This window comes from Bombyx mori, chromosome 11, assembly GCF_030269925.1.
Source record: "Bombyx mori chromosome 11, ASM3026992v2".
Classification (NCBI taxonomy): Eukaryota; Metazoa; Arthropoda; class Insecta; order Lepidoptera; family Bombycidae; genus Bombyx; species Bombyx mori.
In genome coordinates, this window is record NC_085117.1 from 11,507,621 (window position 1) to 11,532,657 (window position 25,037).

At 35.5% G+C, this 25,037-nt stretch overlaps 2 protein-coding genes across 6 annotated transcripts in view; one reads left to right on the forward strand and one right to left on the reverse strand.

Annotated features, from left to right (window-relative positions):
- The first annotated feature begins 110 nt into the window (after positions 1-110).
- LOC101739089 (N-alpha-acetyltransferase 60) lies at positions 111-16,459 on the forward strand. The gene is made up of 6 exons (XM_004931595.5): positions 111-312; positions 786-891; positions 3,830-4,061; positions 7,223-7,394; positions 9,426-9,638; positions 10,389-16,459. Exons 1-6 carry the CDS (start codon positions 296-298, stop codon positions 10,441-10,443), a joined length of 795 nt encoding a protein of 264 aa, XP_004931652.2. The 5' UTR covers positions 111-295; the 3' UTR covers positions 10,444-16,459.
- An 81-nt stretch (positions 16,460-16,540) lies between these two features.
- Positions 16,541-25,037, reverse strand: part of LOC101738948 (potassium voltage-gated channel protein Shab) — a 57,514-nt gene continuing 49,017 nt past the window's right edge. For 2 of the 5 annotated variants that reach the window (XM_004931594.5, XM_021351476.3), the window contains exons 5-13: positions 22,498-23,341; positions 21,666-21,790; positions 21,080-21,166; positions 20,315-20,392; positions 19,624-19,774; positions 18,778-19,121; positions 18,430-18,502; positions 17,684-17,820; positions 16,541-16,996 (exon numbers count right to left, since the gene is read on the reverse strand). In XM_004931594.5, coding sequence (XP_004931651.2) covers positions 16,898-16,996; positions 17,684-17,820; positions 18,430-18,502; positions 18,778-19,121; positions 19,624-19,774; positions 20,315-20,392; positions 21,080-21,166; positions 21,666-21,790; positions 22,498-23,341 — 1,938 coding nt within the window. In that variant the 3' untranslated portion in view covers positions 16,541-16,897. The remainder of the gene's footprint in view (positions 16,997-17,683; positions 17,821-18,429; positions 18,503-18,777; positions 19,122-19,623; positions 19,775-20,314; positions 20,393-21,079; positions 21,167-21,665; positions 21,791-22,497; positions 23,342-25,037) is intronic. The other 3 variants (XM_012694952.4, XM_062671141.1, XM_012694953.4) reach the window with 3 other exon arrangements.

Below are 25,037 nucleotides of genomic sequence, written 5' to 3' on the forward strand. Positions count from 1 at the left end.
ATTAGCACACAGCTATTTTTTCACAAATAATTTCTTATAGCTGGTAACTGGCTCTGTGGTTTTGACAGTGACACTTGTGACAGCAGATAAACTGAGTGATAGAGTCTGTATTGGTATTACCTACATTTTCAAAGAACTCTGTTATCATCCCTTCAGAGTTCAGTTTGTATGTTGTTCGGATGCTGTGCGATTGTGATTCTATGGAGTTCTTATTGCACTACAAGAAAAATTTGGAAATGATAAGAAAAACACTGTGAAACTCATGTGTTAACGGAATTGATGGACTCAATACCGAATGGCTGGGTTTAGCTGGTATGTTCCAAATCAAAAAATTTTGAATATAGATATTCCCATAGATCGTTGTTTGTATGTATGTATTGTCTTATTGAGCTTCAATTGGAGAAAATTGTCCAATTGAAGGGTCAAACTACTCTGTCTGATTGTTGAATGAAACAACTAATAAAATTGAAGATCATTTAGATGCATTAGGAAATGTGTCTAATAAACTGTTGCATGTAAGGATATCCTTTTAGAAAGTATAAAATTAATAAAAATAGTTCGATTGGTTCTAATATACCTAAAAATTCAATTTTGTATTAAATAAACATTCACTTTTCAATTTGGACAAGGTTGAAATATGATTAACTTGTTAATAAGTTCAAAAACAGACCTCATCCTTGAAGGTAAAATTAATCACTAAGTGATTATTAAACTAATATTCATTTAAATTTATTTTTCAGTTTACACTCGATTTCAACATTTGTAATATTTTTATTTCATTGCAGGTATCTGTCTGAAGGCTTCCAAGTTATAATTGAGAAGTCTAAAGACAAGAAATGCTCTCTAAAAGATGTACAATTACGTTTCTTGTGCCCTGATGATTTAGAAGAGGTATGTTTAAATAGAGACAGTAATGAATTATTTTCTGTATTGCTTACATTTGTTAGACATTAGGTAGTTCAAATGTTATTTGAATTATTGTTTTCCTTATTTTTGCACCACACCACATTTTAGTTTCCATTACTTATTGTAATTTCATTAGCTGGGCAAACATGCTCAGGATCTGCTAGGACTAGAACCCATAGATAACCCAGCGTACATAAGTTCACTTCAAGACTTGGGTGGAATGTGTCAGTGATAATGTAAAAATGCTTTCCAACTCTTCAAACTGCAATGCGGTGTAAATGCCCAGTGCTACTACCTCAATTTTAAAATAGTAAGCTAATTGAAAGAATTGTAATAGTACTATGAATGACCTAAGATGATTTCATAAAAGTAGCTAGGTGTCAACAGGATCATTTCCTCTAAACAAAAGTTTAAAAAACAGTTCTGTCAGTGTATGATTCACTTCATTGAGATGTAACTTTGTAGAGTTGTTAGCATTTCCAAGAATTTTACTACAGTAACAATGTTATATGATAGGGGTAGCGGGAATTGTTTCAACAAATGGGTATAACTCATTTATGTCACTGTGATCAAAGAATGTAGATCAACCCTAATATGAACAACCTATTAGAAATACTAATTGATTAGCTGAAATGATTCTAGTTTATGGACTTGTAACCATATGTGCTTAAATTTCACTTAAAATCATTTACTTTATTAATGAAATAGTTGAATGTTCCTGAAACATAATATCAGGAGAACTTGTCTACCATCTAGAGATAACTAAAGTTCCATATTTTTTTTGCATAGATTAAATGAAGATGCTTCTTTCCCTTATACTGTAAAACCAAAAAAATATGTATACAACTCTTGCACATGTTTCTAAACAGACTTTTTATGCATTTAAAGTTTGCTAATTTTAAAGAAATTTTTAAAATCGCTAGTTAAAGAATTCTAGACAATGTACTACTAGTAATACAATAATTTAAAAGCAATTTTGCTTAGATTAGGACAGGCGAGTTCATAAGTGATCCAATAAGACCTAATGTAAATATAAATGATTGCATTGGAGAGACAACTTTGTACTGAAAAATACAAAGCGTTCAAGACTATTCTAATATAACGAAAAAGTCTGCTATAAAGTCTGCTAGCTGCTTTACCAATAAATAATATTCTGAGCTATGATACCGTATTGTTTTCAAACTTATCTTACTTATTTTTAGTTGTGAGTCTTCTAGTGTGTACGCTATCGCACTACTCCAAGATGTTTTAACTACAATTTTACTGTCACAATTATTTTCTTCAAAATGTCACCTAAACTTATTAAGGTTTTGCGTATTATTAATAGGTTTGGCGAAAAAATTTCATTTCGAGAGAGCTAGAGCTAGAATTTTACTGGTGGGAGGACCTGTTGTGAGTTCTCCCGGGTAGGTACCACCACCCCGCCTATTTCTGCCGTGAAGCAGTAATGCGTTTCTGTTTGAAGGGTTTCTGTAGCTGTTGTAACTATACTGAGACCTTAGAACTTATATCTCAAGGTGGATGGCGCATTTACGTTGTAGATGTCTATGGCCTCCAGTAACCACTTAACATCAAGTGGACGGTGAGCTCGTCCACCCATGTAAGCAATAAATAAAAAATAGAAGGTCTGAAATATTTACGTGGATTAGTAGATTTATACTTAGAACTTAATGTTTAACGGCGCTGCCGACAACAAATTCAATCTAAATGATAAAAAACGTAATCTGCATTATGGATTTTCTTTGGTTTTTGTGGACATAATTTAAATTAATTTTACCGCTTAACCTCAAGCTTGTTATTTAGAATGTATCGAATACTTTACAGCTTTCGTGGTCACGGACGACTAAGGTATTATTACCTAATTAGTCGACATTGTACTGTTTAGTTTTCTTTCGTCTGCCATAATATAATTAAAATAATAAATGTGAGGTCATATCGAAAAGGAGGTTTGAATATGCATCATGGATATTCGTCTAAAACACACTTCACATTAAAAACACACAGTCGTTCCTAAATTCAAGGAAACTTAATAGACGTTGACAGTGATAAATAAATGTATATGTAACCTATATTCCCATTATTTTCTAACTGCCGTTTTAAATGCCGAAATAAGTGTGAACTTGTGCTTTTTCACTAAATTGTATTAAATCACCCGAGATAAGAACCAGAACATTTTTAATGAATCATTCCTCGATTTGTTATTGTAATACCTACCAATAACATAGAAGTGTTTAAAACAAGTCTACATGTGCGAAGAAAATGTTTTTTAAATGCAATGTTACGGGTTAATCTGTATCTCTGTATTGATTAAATTTGGGTTACGTCGAGGTTGTTGTGAATATTAAAAGATTGTCCATCGATTTACAACGCGAGGTGGAAGAATTAATATGAACAATAAGTAATTAGGGTAAATTGCACGTGATAGAGTTTCTTTATTATATTATTTTCTGTTATACTTTTGTTCTCATTTTCAATTACCAACAAATTCAAAGTCGCCTGATAGAACATGGTCACCACTGCAAGTAAGTGTCGACAATGTTAAGATTTAAAAATATATATATTTTATATTACTATGCGAAAACAAATCTATACTAATATATAAATCTACAGTGGTTTTTACGAATGTTCCGTTATAACTACTGAACCATGCATCCGATTGACTGGAAACTTGGTATCCATGTAAAAAATACATGTACTTAATGGATAGGCTAATATTTATATGAGTGTTGGACTCCCTTTATAATAATGACAATAAATAATAATGCTAATTTTAAATGCCCAGCGAAGCGGGCGAGTACGGCTAGTAACACATAAAATTATGAATAATTAGAACCTTAAGTTATAAATACGCGATGTGGTCTCAAACGCTATTAATCATCGCAATGCAGCTAATCCATTGAAATAAAAAAAATCTTTGTTTTAGGTTAGGTCTCTGTGCAGAGACTGGTTTCCTATCGAATACCCGCAGTCTTGGTATGAAGACATCACATCCTCGGACAGGTTCTTCGCGCTCGCGGCAGTGTACAAGAACCAGATCATAGGTCTCATTGTTGCCGAAATAAAACCTTATTTAAAACTGAATGCCGAAGACAGAGGTATCTTGTCGAGATGGTTCGCTTCCAAGGATACATTAGTTGCTTATATATTGTCATTGGGTGAGTAATGAGCAACCGATTACTCGTAGATTGTTTTACAATAGGCAACCGGCCACTGAACACATTAATAAAACATTCTAAAGCAATCTACCAACATCATTACAATTTTAATTCGTATCGTTCAGCGGTGATATTGCTATAATCGAGTTTTGTATAGTTTGTCTGAAAGGAAAGAGCTGTCCGGTTCCCTATTAGTCATCAACAAGACGAATAACCGCAAGCAAATAACAATACACTATGTAGTTTAGAAATGCGTCACTACCATAAATGCAGGGTGTAACGAGTCCGGAGCTGAGGGCGCAATGTACTTACTCCTCCACTAATTGTTGAGCACATATGACCCGACAATGACCGAACCCACATTGCTCAGTATACGGATTTTCGCACTGCGCTAATGCTCCTTTGCTATATTGTATAATACAATTATAAAATAACAAGCGGCCCGCTCCGGCTCCGCTCGGGTCTTTAACAAAAAGTTCAACGATATTTGACGTTGTTTTATTTTTTAAATAAAAGAACATTTATTGCGGCATAACTATAGTAGTTAGACATATATGCTATCGCGACACTTTTTGGAAATAATTATTTGGTCTACAAAGTCTTAGTACATTATTTTATTCTATCATCAATAGTTTTCGCAGGGCACGCGATGTAAAGAATATTTTAGGTAATTTTTTACACCTTGGGTTACATTATTGAAGTTGTAGTAAGGATACCTAATTTTTTTCAAAAATGATTATAGCCTATTTCACTCGGGAATATTGTAGCTTCCAAACAGTGAAAGAATTTTTCAAATCGGTTTAGTAGTTTCGGAGCCTATTAAATACAAACATACCAACAAATTTTTCCTCTTTATAATGTTAATATAGACAATCCTAAAATCAGTTTTTTTTTGGCTACCAAAGCTGAGAGCCTTGGGAGGCTGTATCAGCGTAGCCTTAACTAGTAGGTGAGCTCACGGGGCACAAACCTGATGACGTTGCTAACACGAACCCTAGCTAGAGCCGTGCTTCGCAGAATCAACCACCGGATCGGAAACGCGACCCACTGAGAAGATCCGGCGAGAAACTCAGTGGGCTAAAACCAGTAAAATGGCAACTAAATGTCAAAATAATAACAAACACAGTAACGTAAACTGAATGCAGTGTTCGTGTATTTTTTTTGGAGTTTACTTCTTAGGAATCGATTTCGATGACGATCGTTAGATGGGCACTAAACTCGAGCGTTAACAGAAAAGCGGTATATGCTTTATTCAAATCGATTAATGGAATATATAATAATCGAACAATCAAATTAAAATAACGATTTAATATCAAAGTGCATTACACGTCATTACGGATCCCTCCGATCCTTTAACGGTGCTTTTAGGTAGCACAGGCACCGGTCACCGTCCTCGTCGAACCCGCCGCTTGCGATGCAGGGCTCGACGAGTGAATTAACCTAAAGACACAGCCCACTGATTTTCTCGTCGGATCTTCTCAGTGGGTCGCGTTTCCGATCCGGTGGTAGATTCTGCGAAGTACTGCTCTTGATAGGGCCAGTGTTAGCAACGCTCCCGGTTTGACCCCCGTGAGCTCACCTACACGTCAAAGAGAAGCTGAAATAGCCTCACAAGGATATCAGCATAGGTAGGAAACAAAAAGGGTATTGTATTCAATTGTCACGCCCCATCTCATGTCTAGTTTAGTAAAATCACTCGATACATAAATATTTTACTACCAATTGAGTTACTGTACCAAAATTTGGCAGTGATTTTATTGACATTACATTAATAATCGATATACGGGCTGAAATATTGGCTTAGAAAATAATATTTAATTTAAACGTTGTTAATTTCGGTATCTTCTTTAGTATAACGCGAGTCGCAGGCATAATTTAAATTTAACATTTTGATTCTGTTAACGTTTTTTAAGTAGAACGTACGAACATTCGTTTTTCAAAATCAGATAATTTTTCATAACATAGTGATGTACATAGTATGACGTATAGTAGCATTATACGTCCCTGACAATAGATGCAGAGTTTTTATTATTTATATTATATAGTTATATTTAAGAGTAAATAAATTTGAATAAAAGTATATGTGTACATGCATTCATTACTATAAGAGATTAATATACACTTTTTGCCTATTAAATACGAGTAATATATTACTCAATGAAAATCGCACTAGAAAAGGTAAATTCCAGTAGCGTCCGCACAGTTATTTTTAATGGCCCTTTAATATTATTTTTTTAAATAGGTAATATTATGCATGAATACAAACTCACTTTGACGGTTAGGTTAACGTAAAGTGTACTGTGTGCTTAGTGCGAGTTTTTTAAAGTTCTCTATAGCGTAAAAGTTAGCTCAAATTTGTATGGAATCGGATCGTTTGCCTACGTTTGCCGCTAGGGGCGCTGTTCCAACTGCATACAAAATTGGGCTAACCTTTACGTTATCGAGAACGTTAAAAAACTCGCACTAATGCCTTGTTTGGAGTAAGCGAGTATTTTAGTCGAGTACCGAGTAATTTAGTAGCTAAATGTGTCTGAATACCAAAAATTTAGTCGAATAGGTTAGTAAATAATTTAGTCAAGTCAATCCATTTTGTTCTATTTTTTCGGGCGAGTAGCGCCTCCCACCACGCCTCCTTGCTCACTAGCTCACTGACTAAACAAGTCCGAACCTGTTGATTAGTCGAGTTCATTAGTGGCACATCTTAGATGGGTATCTTTGCGCTGAATTTGAGAGTGTATTTTCGTTAACAGAAAATTCACACAACTTTCGGACATTCTCAAACTATCGAAGTATTCTTTGGAATCTCTTCCAATGCTAACTCCTTCAGAAGACATTTAGTAGCTCCTAGTTTATCTCTTCTATCGATCCATTTTCGTACCCATAACTTATTTTTCTTAGTCACAGAAATTTCCTCATCCACCTCTTCTGAAATAGCCATTACGATTAGCTTAATCAGTTTACTATTGCATTGCAGCCTGTTCATCTTGCAAAACACCACTCACTTGTGTACTCTACTGGACCGTAATGCGAACGATTTCTGTGCAGTAGCGAGTAGTTTAGCCACTAAATTACTCGGTACTCGACTAAAATACTCGCCTAGTGCGGAAAAGGCTTAAGCACACTATAAAATGTGATCAAGATCCGGTGTACGTGACTTCCAGGAGTGGTGCGTTCGCACCGTCGTTCAGGGGTGGCAACGATGCTGCTCGATGTTCTGATCAACCACCTGTCGGGGCCGGTGCCCCAGCCGCCGCACGAACATCGAGTCAAGGCTATATTTCTGCACGTCCTCACGACCAACAACGAGGCTATACTGTTTTATGAACACAAAAGGTAATTTATTTCTTTAACACAATTGCGTTCATATTAATATTCCAGTATTATATTTATTTAAATACCTATGTATTTGATTTACACTATATTGATTATAATTAATTTCTTTATATAAGTAATTTATTTCTTATATAGAAAAATTAGTGCTCTTAGTAGTGTTGCAACACTCAAAATGAATTGGTATTTTTAGTAAATGTAAACATTTGACAACTAACAGATACTAATGTATTTAGCGGACTTATTCTACTACTCTGGCCTATACTTTTGTTCTCTTGAAATACAGCTAATATTAGTTACAAAAATGTAACTAAATATTTGTATAATTTGTGATTTTATTATACACGTGTTTTTTTAATCCTTGTGCAATAAGTCAAGTTGGTCCATAAAATATACAAAAGCCTTTACTTTATGACAAGAAAACCAAACAACAAAAACACTTTAACTTCAGCACGTGATCATGAATAATTATGAATAATGAATTTTTATTCTTTATTATTTTTTGTTTACCACCATGCATACTAAGGTGTTGAATGGAATGTTTGTGATAGAAGAAATTCAAATTAATTAACGTCATTATAAATAAAATAATATAAAATAACGTTAATTCAGTTTCGGAATGAGACATTGTGTGTTAAAAATAAATAATATAACTAACTTCATACTTAAGTAGTGTTGCAATTTGACTGTTATTACGCTGTCGATGAGATATTTTTACTAATGTTTTCAAAAGGCACTTTCTTTGTGCATAGTCGGGTGAGTTCGTTCACCTGATGTTAAGTGGTTACCACTGTTACCGGTGTGCTTAGTGCGAGTTTTTTAACGGTCTCGATAGCGTAAAAGTTAACTCAAATTTGAATACAGTTGGAAAAGCGCCCCTAGTGGCAAATGTGGCAAACGTTCGAACTCCATACAAATTTCCGTTAACTTTTACGCTATCGAGAACGTTAAAAAAATCGCCCCAAGCACACGGAATCCATAGATATCACTCTGATATATGCCTTCTAAGTCTCCATTGAATAATATAACACCTGTACCAAACTTCAAACTCTTTACTGCTTCGCTGCAGAAATTGGCAGAGTGATGCGGCCAACCCGTGATTGCTCACAAGACGTAATTTTGTATATTACTTGAAAGATTTACGATTTCACTACGCTTTGGTAATGTAACACTTACCTTGCTCGTTAAAAATCTATATTTCTGTCTATCATGTAGATCAGGGGCTCCCAAACTTATTTTGTCTACTGCCCACTTTGAGAATAAATTATTTTTTAGCGCCCCCATTTTTTCACCTACTTAAAAACCACTATAGCGAGAGCTTAGTCGGTGTGTAAGAGTCCTTCTAGATGAAATTAGAAATCACCTCCCAAGCTTCTACACAACGCTCCCATTTTTTTCTGGGTCTGTTAACGCCCCCTTTTAGGCCTGCAGCGCCCACAAGGGGGCGTTATCGCCCACTTTGGGAAAGGCTGATGTAAATGGACTAAACTAGACTAGGCTAGAAGAATAGAAGATGGGATAGTGATTAAAAAAAAATTTTTCGCGATCTTTACTCGACCAAGGTTTGCTATCGATAAGAAGTACACATGTAACACATAAAATATCTTACAGCGCGTGTGTGATTCTTTGCAGAGATTCGATGAAATCTGAGTTTATGTTTACCGAATTTTCTTCGCTGAACTAAATAATGTATTACATAACCAAAGCGGATTATCTAAATAGATATTAGCCGTATCTTATCGTGTGTGTTTTTTTAAATTTTATTTATTTAAAGCGCTACGTTGAAACATCAATCGATTCTAAGTAAACTAAAGGAAGAACTTTTCAACTGTACACACTTATTTCCCTTGCCCCATACAATTACAAAGAATACAATTGCCTTGAAAAATTTTAGCCTTGCTTAACACTAATTAATTAGAAAATAAGACAGTGTATTGTTGGCGTCTTTCAAAATAATTGTATTTATTAATTCATAATACTATACGTTTTGTTTATTAAGGCAAACAGAATGAATGTTTTGTAAAAACATTTCAGATTCCTTCTACACTCGTTTCTTCCGTACTACTACTCGATAAAGGGCCGTTGTAAAGACGGTTTCACATACGTGTACTATGTGAACGGGGGCCACGCGCCGTGGAGCCTCATCGACTACATGAAGTTCATGGCTCGGACAGCGTGGAGGGGCGGAGGCCTATATCCGTGGCTGTGGGGGAAACTGAGAGCGGCGCTCACTATAGCGTGGCACAGGTAGTGTACGCCTACCTTGACTCGCCTCCAGTGCGTTTGACATGTTTGTGCGATGTGAATTTCTATGCAACATCGGTGTGGTGACTAAAACATTGGTTTGTTATAATGTACTTAGTGTACGGGAATTTCACGTGTGCACCGGGTTCTATTTACATACTAAATCTACGCTTCGGAATATTGGTTAAAGCGTTTCGTACTAACGAACAGGATGATTGAACTAAATTGTGATCGCTTCGTTACTTAGAAGGTGATTACTCCCCATCACGGGCTGTGGCTATGTTCCGTTCTGTGCGCGCAAGCGTTGCTTTCGATGTGTGAGGCGCGATATGCGCTGTCTCGCTCCGCAGCACACAAGTCGCCCACTGAGTGTCCATCTATCTTGCTCGCACTTAACAATACATCTGCATGTCGCAACCTTGCACAAGATTGAACGGGAACAAAACTAAGATAAAGCTAGCTCAGCGCTGCACAGCTTGAGTTGGATTAGTCGCCTTAAATGTACTCTATGAGGTCGTACTGGCTGCATTTTAAAGACAGTATGTTATATTTTATTTCAAATGATATATTGATTTTGACGTTTAGAAGTTTTTATTTATTTCGAATGTTGTTGTATTTTAATTATATATAAGGAATGAAATTAACCATAATCCTGCGCACCAAAACTGTGTATATTTAGCTTTCCGTGTTCTTCACATATTTTTATACAAAATATTTAAAAAAAATTAATTAAATTTATTATCATATTTTCAGTTTTACGTCGTCTTCGAATACTGTAAAATTTAGGGGTGCGGTATTTAAGCAGTAACGTTATTCAATTAGAAAACGAAATGTTTGTACAGTATTTTTTTTAGTTTTTTTTTTTAATATTCTATTCTCACAAATTATGTTATAGGTTAATTATTGTTCAAAAGAGGCAGAACAGGTTAATGTCATGATAGAATAGAGACATGGTCCCAATTATCTATAAAATACGAAAAACAATAATGATATACAATTAATCTATGCCAGAGATTCCCAAACTGTTTTGGACAAGAGACCCCTTTTTCAAAATGAACTGATACCTCAGACCTCATATCCAAACTCCTTAACAAATCCTATATCTATTGAAATACTTCCCATCACTGTCTCATCAAAACAAAAAAAAAACGGATATAAGATTCAGTGAATTAAAGTTATAGTACAAAAATGATGCTTCCTACTAAAATATTGGTAATTGTTATTACGCGTTGATACACGTAACACAACTTATTACGGTATTAACTTAACTCAGTATCTTGAAAGTTTCTCATAAGAACTCGTGTTAATTAATAGAGATCGATTTTTAGACCTCGACGACATGCAAAATTTGTTTATGTCGACCCATGGGATACCGAAATCGAACAGTATGGGAATCTATAATCTATAATTTTTTTTTATTTAATATATAGGTATACTGAAGCGAAATTACACAATACAAGAAAAATCAGTTTCTAAAATATATATAAATCAACTCCTTATTGAGAAAGAACTCTCTTGTTCCGCTAAACTACTGTTTCTATTAATATCCTGAAAATCCGGAACCGACAAGTCCTCCCTATTACTTTAAATTATTGTACTCTAAAAAAATGTCGAGGAAAGAAAGAAAAGTTATCATTTATGAGATAAAATTAAAGATTTCAAATCATAGCGGTTACAATTGAATCGAATAGTGATTTAAAACTAATTCGGGGTTCCATCCGTTTACTTACAATCAAACCTTTTATAATTCGACTATGTATGTAATATAATAATAAATTAACATAATTTAATTTTATTATTCATTTCAATTATGATCATGTACATACCTTTCGTGCCTCTTTTGTCTGTTTGTATTGTTAACCGACCTTAAAAAAAAACGAAGGAAGGTTTTAATTCGTGACGTCGTTTTATTCGTAAACTGTACTAGTGTCAACTCGGCTGACATTACGAAATGACAAAGTTATAATGTGATATTTTATTTTTTGTTTTTAATATTAAATACGAGGGCTTTAAAATTTCAATAGGTAACAAACGGATGTGTGGTTTTCCACTTAACGATCATTGTCTATAGGGTATATAATTAATATTATTTATTTACCATTTAAAGTGAACGATGATTATTAATTTTACTCTGTGTAGCAGATTACCGCTGTTCAATTGAATAATGATCGTAGTAATTATCGTCCAAAGGTTATAAAGCTATATGAAACGTTATCCATAGACAAATATATTTTAATTCTATATTTTAAAAACGAAATGACATTCTAGATAAATATGACAATAGTTTAATGAAAAATAAATACTGCCTAGAACACTTCTCGGGTCTGGTCCGAAGAGTTCCAGGGTTCCAAGAAATAGACAACATGTACGATAGAATGGAGACGATGTCTCCGTCTCAAATAGTTAAGAGAATTTTCTATTGAATTTTCATTCCATGGCTGTTCGGAAATATTCTAGATTCTTCGATGGGTATAACCAACCTCTTTCGCTGTATTGCTGGTCGTTTTCGAAAGATCATGATTCATAAACTAAAGATGATTCTATGAAAATTCACTAGCATGGATATTCTCTAAATTGATATCTAAAATGATAGTCTAAACGCGGAGACCATACTAAAAGACAAAAAAATTAACTAAACACATGTACGTGTCGAACGATTTTTGATAAAAATTCCTAGATTCGGTCTTATGCTTCTGATATTTACATATTACTTATGTATAATGTATTTGTTATGTGATTTTTATGTTGACTCTTTGATTATTTTTTATGTGACACTTTACCCTGCTTTCACTTAATCTGTTCAGTCTACCTTTAGTTTCCTATAAAAATAACTTGTTACGAAGTAAGACTCTATATCTTATTTCACTTAAAAGTAATCAACATCAAAATATCTAAAATAAATCAAAAAATCACCATGCACCATGTTTGCACCATGTTTTAACTAAAGATGGCTATGAAAGATGCTGCCGTCCAACAGGAGAATTTACCTTATGTATATTTTTGTTTACGTTTGATGGATTTCGTCCTCCCACTATCGGGACTAAGAAAGATCGATGTAGTGTGCAATACGATCACCGATCTAGCCGAAATCGGGAAGATCGGGCCGAAAAAGGACGAAAATCCCGAAGTATCCTTTCCCTGCACCACTGTCGCTTTAGCTTAGACTTTCTCTGGTTACCGCGCAAATAGCTCTTACATAAACCAGGCGAAAATGCACAAGAAACACCAAGCATAATTACCGCGGGCTCCACACTGGTCAAGCCCTACGAACCCCACCAGCGAAATATTCTTGAGCTGTAAACGCTTTCGCTTTCCGTTCTTGTCTGTTGTTTCGTAATGCCTGTTCCACTCTTTCAAATTCATGTTTGCTACACGGCAGATATAGGCAGATATCTGTCACCAGTAAATGCGATTTAAGTGTCAGAGATCGTCAAATGATTCAAAACCCTCCACAAAAAAAGAAAGCCTAATTAACCACAGCAGTACTGTATTTTATTTTTTCATATTTCAAAAAAGACTGGGAATTACTAATTTATCTCTGTGAATTATCTTTTTTCATCATCGATAAACAATTGAACCGGTTCAGTTTCTAGCCAAGATTTCTTTGAATAAATCAACGTCGATAATGCTTATTTAATAACAATATATGTATAATATATATTTACAAAAATGTTAAAAGATTAAAGTTATTCTCGATCGTATACAAAATAATGTAAGTGATAAAGTATAAAAATATTTTTGTCCTCTAAAATAGTCCAGGGTGTACTGGATTATGCTTTCGAAGAAAAATGTAGGTGACAGTTTGGTCGAATACTGAAAGCGATAAAAAAAGTCGTAATTAAACTACATTTACGGCTTAATCTCACATTTTTATTGTCATTATATTGTTTCTGAGATTCCGAATGCATCACAGTTTTCGTAGTTACGGACGACTGCCATCGTGAGGTTAAATTAAACCGTAAAAGTAACTATTTATGTCAACGAATAGAGCAAGCCGAAGAAAATACTAAAATATTCGCGTATTGAAAATCTCCAGTCATTATCAGCTCTGAAAATAAAAATAGTTTTCCTTACATTTTAAGGTAGTAGTAGAACATAACTGTTTCGGTGTGCATAGTGCCGTTTGCCGCTAGGGGCGCTGTTCCAACTACATACGTTGAGTTAACTTTTACGTGATCGAGAAGTGAAAAAACTCGCACTAAGCACACGATTCCGAAAGCGGGCCCCTTACACCCTGTGTACTGAACTATATTGTACTAGTGCATCTAAATCGTGCCATGATTTACTGCCAATGAATTTAAATAAAATTATAAGATGTTCGTGTGTTCAGAGTAATTTAATATAGATTAATGAATGCCTTAACAGTGTACGTAGAGATAAATGATTTTATTGTATTTTATTTTTTCACATATCATAAAGAATGTTTCAATCAAATTTACGAAATTTATATTGTGTATTAATAAATTTAAATAACGAGCTGTATTGTTTACTACTGCGTCCAAACCGGCTATTAGACAGCATCATAAAACGTGTGCCATATGTATGTTTATTTTCACATTTAGACTTACTTAAATACATATAGACTTTTGTTTCGTGGATTCTTTTAAGCACTGACTTTTTTTGGAGTCGGTAAAGTTTACTTTGAATATTAATATCACATGACATCTATATTGAAACAATTACATTTGAAACGCAAAGAAATCAGGTACTAATCTAACATTCTTTTGAGATTTTGTGACATTCTTGAGACGTCACAAAACAGTGTAGGCAATACCGTCTTTACCATAAGGGCACACGGGGCCCGTGCCCAGGGCCCCCATTCTCAGGGGGCCCTAAGGACCGACAATTTCCCTCACACATTTATTCGGTTTCCGTTATCGTGATCGTAACCAAAAAACCAGCAGCATTCTAATATCATTAATGACATATTATATCATACCGTATTTGATATATAATAAATGGTCATACTCGGTAAAAAAATGTTATTATAATTCGCTCTTTTTACTTTCCAAAAGGGCCTCAAATTCTTGTGTGCCCCAGGGCCCCAGCCTAATTTAAGACGTCCCTGAGTGTAGGTAGTTAGATACTGAATCGCGACATATTTTAATGGTTTTTTCTTTTAAAAACTACTTCTTAGACGTCACGTGATTCTGACAGTTTTTTTTTATTTAATACAATTTCAAATATGATAATGAACGTTCGTACGTACGTTCGAACGTAATTGGTTCGTAAGATCTCGTCACTTTTATCCGATTGAGTTCAATTGAACATTGTACAAATGTCGTTGAGGCACTTCAGAGAAATTATTGTACTTAAACTTACGAAAGATGGCGCACGACTGCCTTTAACAATTAGAAGTTTTTCATTTTACGGTCATCACTGTGGAGCGTGGCTTCAAAAGCTTAGTATCAATTTTAATAATCGATATTTAATTAATACAAAACTGCTCTGAACTATGATTAATAACAACGAACAATTTGTAGTATTTTCTTTATAGCAGTCAAGTGCTCTGTATTCCGACCGTGGAATAGACTATAGATTGGAGTTGCCAGCGTAGAAAAACTATTTTGTGGGACAATTGCCAATATTTATATTAAAGGCTGGCATTTCTACACTTAAAAAAATACTGCAAAATCTTGAATTTTTGTACTAGTGTTTCAGAGTAGATTATTTCTTTTTTAATATCCCAAATCGTATGCGATGATTTTTGGACTATACTGCCAACATTAAAAACTTATTGATAATATTGACTGGGACCGTTATATTCGTTCATCACAAATCCTACAAAAATCACACGAATAATAATAGCTTAGAAACTTTGTTGTTTGTTTAAATTTTACGTATGTTTGTGCTTATGCTATTACACAATTGCACTCTTATTTATATACATATTAAACGCGATATAGTTTCGTAATATTTGATTGAAACAGATTATATTTCAGTTGTTAAATTTTGTAGGACGTATTTTCTAAAAAGATTAGGAAATAACATTATTAAACCAGTGTACGTGTGGGAAAGTGTGTACTCATTTAAAACCAAAGTATTTTATTCGTTTTGTTGTTAAGTATTATTCATTATGATGACTTTATATTAAGAAAAGGAACGTTATTTTGTTGAAATTGTTTTCGAGTATTATTATTAAAGTTCCATATTAAATTATGCTATGAGTGGTAGTATGGGTTCGTTTCTAATATTTTTAAAATTTAGAATAAAAAATATTACATATTGCGAGGCGGATAATTATGTTCAAAAGGTAACCCGTCAATCTTAGCAACGGCCAATAGGGATGTTGACCCATTTAAAAAAATCCATCATAGATATATTTTCTAGAATATTATGAAACCACCTGTGAAATGGCTAAGTTGGGAACCCTATAATATGTTGAAAGAGGTTATTGTCAACAAAATAGAATCACAAATTGCTTTTAACGTCAACGACAGTATGTCGCGGAGGTGCGAAAGAGATAGAAATGTTTCTACTTCGCACACACACTTACGATTAGTGTCAATGCTTTTATACAAAACGGTTTCTTTTTAATTGTAGATATAATTTTGTTGTGTATAAAACAAACAGGGAACACTCTCATTACCAATAAGTTATTGTTGTAATCAAAGAATATTATTTTTTACCTTTTGAACTGACCCTCCTCATTCGACTATATTTTTTTTCATATTTACATGTAATATTATGTACGTTTGAATGTGTTAATGAATGTATTCATTGTGACGTCACTAGCAAAAATTAATGCTAAATGTTAAGTTTTGACACCTCGATCTATTAATTGTGGAAATATGAAGCTTCCAAATAAATTGTTGAATTAAAAACTGCGTGCGTTTCCATTGTCTCCGTTGGTCGCTCGTGTCAATCAATATAATTTAGAAGATCGTAAAATAAAATATAGCGAATTAACAATTTCGGAAAATGTTTAATTTTAATAATTGCTTCATTTTCATCGACTACGCTGTACAAACTAATTCGCTTACATTATAAATTTAGCAATTAATAATTGCACGTAAAAAAACTTAACAAATAGATACCTTCAACTTTTCGATTGGAATGAACAATTACAATATATATATTTTTACAATATTTATAATCCTACTAAATGAAATTCTATATTCAACAAGCAGTCACAATCGCCCAATGATATGTTAAAATTATTCAATATATTATTGCATTCTAAGTACTAATTAAGGTCGTTCGCGTCGATTTTTGAGGCGAGGCGTGATGTATCGTGACGTCACGCCTAAGCTCGAAGCGGTCTACGTCATCACGTTATCCCTCTCCGGTGCTCCACCTTTGTGGTTTTGGCCTTTGAAGTCTTTTAGTCGGATCGGCGATGATTCACTACCGGAGTCACCCTGAAATTGAGGATTTTTTTTTTCTGTTTTAATTTTATTGTATTCAATAGAACAACGCGCTGTGATTGCACTGTATTTTATAGCTTTAAAAACAAAACTAAAAGCGGCTTAGAAACAATTCAATTGGGATTTCGAAAAAAAAAAAATAGTTTTCTTATAAAACAAATATATGATCTTTCCGCTTATAACAAAAAATATATTTTTTTTAAAACTCGATTATACTACATATAATACTATATACATTAGCGGTAAGCAGCCGCTTGGCTTTGCCTCTGGCATTGCTGAAATCGACGCCTGTCAATACGACGCCTTAATTAAATATATCGACGCTTGAAAGGCAAACGTGACTAAGCGACAATAACTGCTTTGTACATAAATGATAGGCAATAACCATATTCGATGCGCAAAAAATATATTTTCCTAGGTCTATTAAAATCATTTCAATCCTACAGCTAAATTCGTTAAAATAGAATTTTTTTCTGGTATTTCTCAAGTATGTTTTAAATTAATTTCAACTTTAAATTAGTCTACTGTAAAGTTCACGCATTGTCGCTTAGTTACTTTTGCCTTTCAAGCGTCGATATAATAATCTTATATTCAAATAAAACTAAGTTTAAAACTGGAACAGATAATTCTATTTCGATATAAATTTTAACACTAGTTGGATCTTGATAAAAATGTACATACATTTGCGCCGAGTGATGTAGTTTCTTGCAGAAGCAGCTCGCTGTCTGTACCGCGCGACTCCTTGTTCTTGAGGATGGACCGGGAACGCGAGTCGCCTTCTGACGGCCAGCCGCCCCCCCGTTTGTTGCCGTTTTTACCTGTTCGTATCGTTGTTTTGTAAGCAACAAATTAAGGAGCGGACGGTTAGCGTGGTCTGGACATGTGATGCGTAGAGAGAAGATGCATTTGACTAGGAGATGTATGGAAATTGTAGTGCAAGGTAGAGGGGGAAGAGGTCGACCGAAGAAGACATGGATGGAGTGTGTGAATGACGATATGAGAGAGAGAGGAGTGAGTGTTGAGATGACGGCTGATAGAAGAGAATGGAAGAGAAAAATTAGCTGTGCCGACCCCACCTAGTGGGATAAGGTGGAGAAAAAGAAGTATCGTTGTTTTATAAACAACTATTATAATTGAAAGAATGAACCTATCAAATTGGTTTATCACTGGTGGTAGGACCTCTTGTGAGTCCGCACGGGTAGGTACCACCACCCCGCCTATTTCTGCCGTGAAGCAGTAATGCGTTTCGGTTTGAAGGGTGGGACAGCCGTTGTAACTATACTGAGACCTTAGAACTTATATCTCAAGGTGGGTGGCGCATTTACGTTGTAGATGTCTATGGGCTCCAATAACCACTTAACACCAGGTGGGCTGTGAGCTCGTCCACCCATCTAGGCAATAAAAAAAATGAAATTGGTTTAACGAACCAAAAAGGATGTGGTGATTGATTATCCTCGTTGCTATACCCCTCGGCGGCTTCCTCTCTTCGTCGGTCCATTCCTGTTAATGCAGAAACAAAATCATAACCTAATCACAAATTTTGTTGTATTCATTTAAAACATTGAAAAGGAAAACATGGACATGCGTTTTCAATAACACAACAGTCAAGATGCGCTAAATCGTGCACACATTAGAATTGTATCGGATTATACAAGATAAAAAAATATTGTCCTGCTCAGATTAGGGTAAAAACAGCCCGGATGTTGTTAAGAGGGTGATGATTTTAGCAGCATCGGTTTTGACGTCAGATGGCAGAGCAGATCGCGCATCTTTACCTGTTGGAAGCGAGCTTTTCTGTGTTTGGGCTTTGTGTCGTCGGGTAAATCGTCTAAGGGCTGCGGCAGACTGGTCCTCGAGGCGTCGAGGGGCCGCACTACAGCGCCGCTCAGACTGGCCCGCGACCCGCGCGGTGACACCTCGCCCTGCGAACCCTTCGCACACAACACGTTCCCGTCCCCGGAAGCGCTCCGCCGTACCCCCGGTACCCCACCCTCTCCCGCACCCGCGCCGCCCCCGCCGCTACCATCCAGAGGATTCACATACAAGTTTGACGAGTCGTTCTCGCATGCGATGTCTCCCTCTGAAGGAAAAGGGTGCGTAAGGCATGATGCAAATGTATCTGTAACGTAAGACACACGCAAATGGAGCCGTGCTCTATTCTCAATTTATATTACAAAAGTAGCAACGATTACCGATACATTCGTGTTTTCGAATAAATAAATTTATAATCGAAATAGTGCTGTGTAAGACAAACACAAGGACGTGAATAAGTAAATACGTCAATAAACATTGAACTTCAGGGATAAAAACGGACAATTATAAATTCATTAAGACCCAACGCAATTGATCAAAGGATCCTTCAAACATGAAAAGAAACAATTCTCGCATTCAAAATTAAACGATACCATATTATTATTAATCAATTAATAATTAATCTGTATTTTATTACGATGAACTTGATGAAAATGCAAATTTCGTCTTTAACTTGATCAAAAGTAAAGAAATTGAATGCAAAAGATCTCGTGTAAACAAACTGCTAGGATAATGTAAGATCAACGGATCGAAAACGGTCTTCGACCATTGGCGTACATTATTTTCTTACAGTTGGTGTGATCACCGACCTGGGCTATCTAAACTATTAGGTGTGGCCTCTGGTAGAGCCTTGGGTGCAGGATGTCGCTGAAGACAAGCCAGTTCTACACAGACTGGCTGGCGCAGATCAGACGTGGACATAGGCATCAATTGCTCTGCATCTATGAACTCCTTGTAACCCTTTAAGTAAAACCGATAAGTGTAAGTAATGATTGAAGATTCAAATCAATTCAATGTTTTTTACTTTCCAAAATATTCTTATTTGATAATATTTATTTAACCTTCGAAACGATATTTCGTCGTGATCAAACCAAAATCTGCTATGTGCACTTTTGAGATTTTTACTTTTTGACCTTTTCGTATAGTTCACAGCCCCATCTACCGTATAAAAAAAAACTGTTATGTGTCTATAGTTTTAATATTTATCAATAGCTTTCATTTGATATAGTTCTTAAAAATTCACTTTCATTTAAAATTTTATACGAAAATGTTTTTACTCGTTAATTCAAAATAGAGTTTTTGCACATAGCTGATTTTGGTTTGACAGCGACGATTTATTATTTTATGAACATGAATCAATAACAAGATAATTCGTAAGAATTTTAAATTAATTGATACTTACAAACCGTCGAGCTGTTAAAATCGGTTGATATTTAAATTTAATTATAAGAATAAAGCAATATTTAAATTAGCTGCTAGTCGAGGTTAGTTTCTTAGTACCTTGAACGTGCAAAAACAACACTCAAACTCAGAAGGCAGCTGATCCAAGTCAAGCTGTTTGTCAGCCATCTTCTTATCCTAGAAGAGAAACATTTTTAGTAGTCGCAGTCAATGTGGTAGCTCAGATAGGCGCTTCGTGACAACCGAATTAAAATACGTGCGATACCGCTTAGAAATCGGTTAATGTTAAACAGACATGTCTGAATAGTAACAAGCAATAAGTTTTTCACTGCATACAGTGAGGGTTCATACGAAAAATAAAAAAAAATTCGACAAATTAATTGTGTATTAAATATTAATAATTCATTTGTTATGTGTTGTATTTTTAGTACAATATATTTCTATATATTTCTTGGATTTTCGCGATTCGTAGACACAATAATAACTACTTTTACTTTTTGATGCCGCGTTTTTTTTTAAATTGTCATTACATTAATTCCGAAGTTTATCTAAGTTTCAAGTTTTGCAAACAAAATATGGAATTCGATTTTCAAATGTCAACTAATAACACCTTATTAGTTCTAAAATATTCGAAATGTCAGAAATTATATAATGACAATAAAAAAAAGCGAGATTAAATCGTGAAAGTAGTTTTCATTATGTTTATATTTTTACGAGCGAACGGTTTAAATGCAACCGTCACCCGTGCCATAGATCAACGAACTATGTCATACGTCACTAACGAACTGCCAACGTCGAACAATAGTGAAGACAGAATATGTAAGTCGTGTTTAAACTTTGTCAAAATAACAAAGGATATCTTACAGGAGTAGGCTCGGGGTTTATGAGGAGACGCTTCTCTGGCGTGCCGGGGACTTCATTGGAGTACCGTCTCTCTTTTTTAGGGCTACCCTGAAATCGATAATTTTTTTTACAAACTAAACTAAAATAATATAAAAATAAAAACTAAATTAAAAAGTAAATTAATTGAAAATGCTTAGAACTAAATAAGGATTATTTCGAAATTACAAATTTGCACCGTGATATTCAGTTTAAACAAGTTAATAACAAATTATAATTGAAATTAAATTATTTTGGTGGCAAATTAAATCACGTCGTAAAAGAACTGAAATTATAAAAGAATTTATGTAATTTAAAAACAAACATGAAAATCAACCTTCAAATTCAAAAACCGAACGAACAATTAAGTTTACCTATTTTAATATTGTTGATACTCGTCAAGATATTAGAGCGAAGTTACAAAATTTTTGTATTATAATCGGTCTTTGATACAAGCACAAATTTTCAAGTTAATCCGCCGTATTGAAGTCGGTGAAAATAACGTCTATAGATTATGTTAGATATAAACAAACATACATACCAATATCGCTAATAAAAGCGTGTTAATCACCTGATTTGATTCTGTATCGAGAGAGAGCTTGTTGGGTATACTGTGTTCGTATTGTTTATAGCAGCCAGTGGTCACAGGAGCTTCGCCTTCCAAACTAGTAGCATCCGCCTGCGACAAATTGTGTCCTGGAGACACATACCATCATCAGTAGCGACGCTTTCATTATTGTTTGTACGACATCGAGCGTCCGACACGATCATTGCAAATTTTTAAACAACATAGTGACGTTAACAGCGATTCTACGTAACAATAAACTACACACAACACACATTCAACACATATAGTCTAAAACCCAGCGTCCTCCGGAAACACACACCGGACAGTCCATTTATAGGGTTTGTTAGTTCTAGAGAGCGTTAGGCTTACGCTAACAATGTAAACGACCTTAAATTACAGTGTCTTCGTCGCACATCGCAAGCTACACGCGACGCGGGCCCGACCCCGTGCTACGGACAATTTACTAAGGGGTCGAGTGTGACGATTGTGTCTTAGGAGTAAGTAGTTCATCTCGCGTCGTCTCTCGCCTCAATGAGGACGCACTTGTCACCTGAAGACAAGGAATAAACACTCTGAGTGCACCTCGTTTTACCGAACGGGCGAAATTAGCTGTAGCTGCGATGTAACGTGATCTGTTCTGAATTTGTACATGTCTGCGAGTCCGGAGAGCGAACGATGCAACGTGCATTCATTCAACACACATATCATAGCCCGCATGCGACAGCTGAAAAGGCATGCGTGCAAAATATTGATAACAGACATCGGATTGTTATGCAGGCGAAGAAAAACGTGACATGAACAAATAGCAAAAGCAAACGTTACTTTAATTACTGACCTGTGTCAACAATGACGTCGATGAGGTCCATGCTCTTGGCGAAAGCGTCTCGTAGGTTTATGTGGTGGAAAGATACTATGGAGCCCTCGCGCTTGGCTCGCTCGAGAGCCTCTCGACGCTTAAGGGCTTTCTCGCGCCGCATCTGATTCTTGTAAAACTCGGCGAAATTGTTGACGATAATGGGAATGGGTAACGCAATTACCAACACGCCGCAGATACAGCATACTGAGCCGATGACCTTGCCCAACGGAGTCGTAGGGTAAATGTCACCGTATCCGACTGTCGTCATGGTGATGCCGGCCCACCAGAATGTTTCCGGAATCGAAATGAATTTGGTACCAGGTTCTTCCTTTTCGGCAAAGTACGCCAGCGAAGAAAATATAAGCACTCCCATAGCGAGGAACAACATTAGAAGGCCGAGCTCTTTATAAGAGTTCCTGAGTGTGAAACCGAGGGATTGCAACCCGGTCGAATGTCGTGCAAGTTTGAGGATGCGCAGTATTCGCATTATACGAAATACTTGAACAACACGACGCACGTCTTGGAACTGATCCGTAGCGTTCTTATTTGTTTCGAGAAGGAATAGAGACACAAAATACGGCAGTATCGCCAGTAAGTCTATAACGTTCAGTCCACCTTTAAAAAACTTCCACTTATCCGGTGAGGCACTAAACCGCAGCACATACTCGAGCGTGAACCAAGTGATGCACACGGCCTCGACCATGGCCAGCTTCGGATTGTCCATCGGGCCTTTGTCATCGTGAACTTGCATTTGAGGGATTGTGTTGAGAGTGAGCCCTATCGTGGAGAGCACGATGAAAAGAATCGATATCACAGCAATCACCTGCAAAAACGTTAAACTAAGCGGTCCATCTTCAATCATCGTTACAAGACGCATCAGACCACCGCTCTGCCACCAAGCGATATCTTAGAACGTTTCTTTGTGATTTAGAATTAAAAAGAAAAACAAACTACCTTTTTGCTTTGTTAGAAAGAAAATGTAGTCGGTAAGTATGCATGTGTTTGTACAAAACTACATAAATTATGTATATATAAGACACTCAGTGATAATTTAGAAAAATAAGTATAATTGTGTGAGCTTAGAGTTATATATTTACAAATTATTACAAAACATTAAAAGCCAATCAGTTCGCGTAACTATATTAATTACGTAGGTATTGTTCCTGACTTTAGTTAAATTGTTTAGTAATTTTAGTGTAAAAATAACATCTATACGTGTGAACTGTAAGTAGTGTTGTGTGATTGTGGTGTGTGTAATAGACATGTTATTGACAAGTAGACATTCGGTGAACGGAAGTGCGTTTTTTTTTTGGAATGTGAGACGCGCTTCCGTCCATCTACCGTATAAGTCGGTTAGTTGCACCAGTATTAACATCACGAAGCAAAAGCACTGATCCATTTGAGCACGGAACGGTTAACAGCGGGAGTAGTAGGACCTCGGAATCGAACAGGAGAGGGTATACGCCAGCGAGTGACGTCAGCCGTAGTGGGAGGCAGCGCGGGCGCGGTCCGGCACGCGACGGACGCGTCCGGTCCGAAGCGTGCACGAGGCCGTCCCGTGCGACCCCGCACGCAGGCTTCACAGCGAACGTCACCCCGCGGTGGTTGGTCACATCGCGCAAGCCCATCCCATATTTGCAATGTGCGACAACAATTAAGCTTCGTTTTTTTTAAATTAAATATTCATCGACGCGGCTGTGAACATCAACAACAATATTTAGGCAGAAGTGGCATCAAATAGCCAATCTCACAATACAAATAAGATACCTACTGTTTATATAGTGCATTTAAATACTTGTTAATAAATTTGGTATAAAATAGATGTACTATATTATCTACAGGGTATTTTAGAGATCTTAAAGTATACTGTCAAAACATGAACAAAACATATAACATAATTGGATTATTCGTAATTTCGCGAGGGAAAAACACTTTGGACATACGGGCTATAGTATGTCTGGTAAAAAATAAATTCACTGATCAAAATATAACATAGAATTTTAAGGTTAGTTTATTATAAGATAATAATCGAAAATATATTGAACTGAACCCTACCAAACTTTATTAAAAATACTTACTCAAACAAGCTCAAATCGCTGTTCTCGATACCATAGTAGTAGACCTTATAAATAGGTACGTAGACGCTAAACAGATTCCTAAAACTACGTAACGTTTTGACAAAAGCAATCGAAGACTGCATAATGCCGTTTCAATATCAGAACACAACACCACATTACAATACAATAACAAGAAGACATACAACATTGATAAAGGAAACAGCGATAGATGTTATTCATGCACCACAAACACAGTGTAAACATACAAAACACGCAATATTGTTACTACTAAAAATTACAAATTTTAAAACAGTGGTATAAATCTGTTTATGTGTAAACTATCTTGTAACAAGCAAATTGATGTGTTGTACATTAAGTGTTCATTTTAGATTGAAGTCAAAACGTGGGTATTCAATTGTAGGTACGAGTATATTTATTTGTATTTATTTGGATTAGCATTTT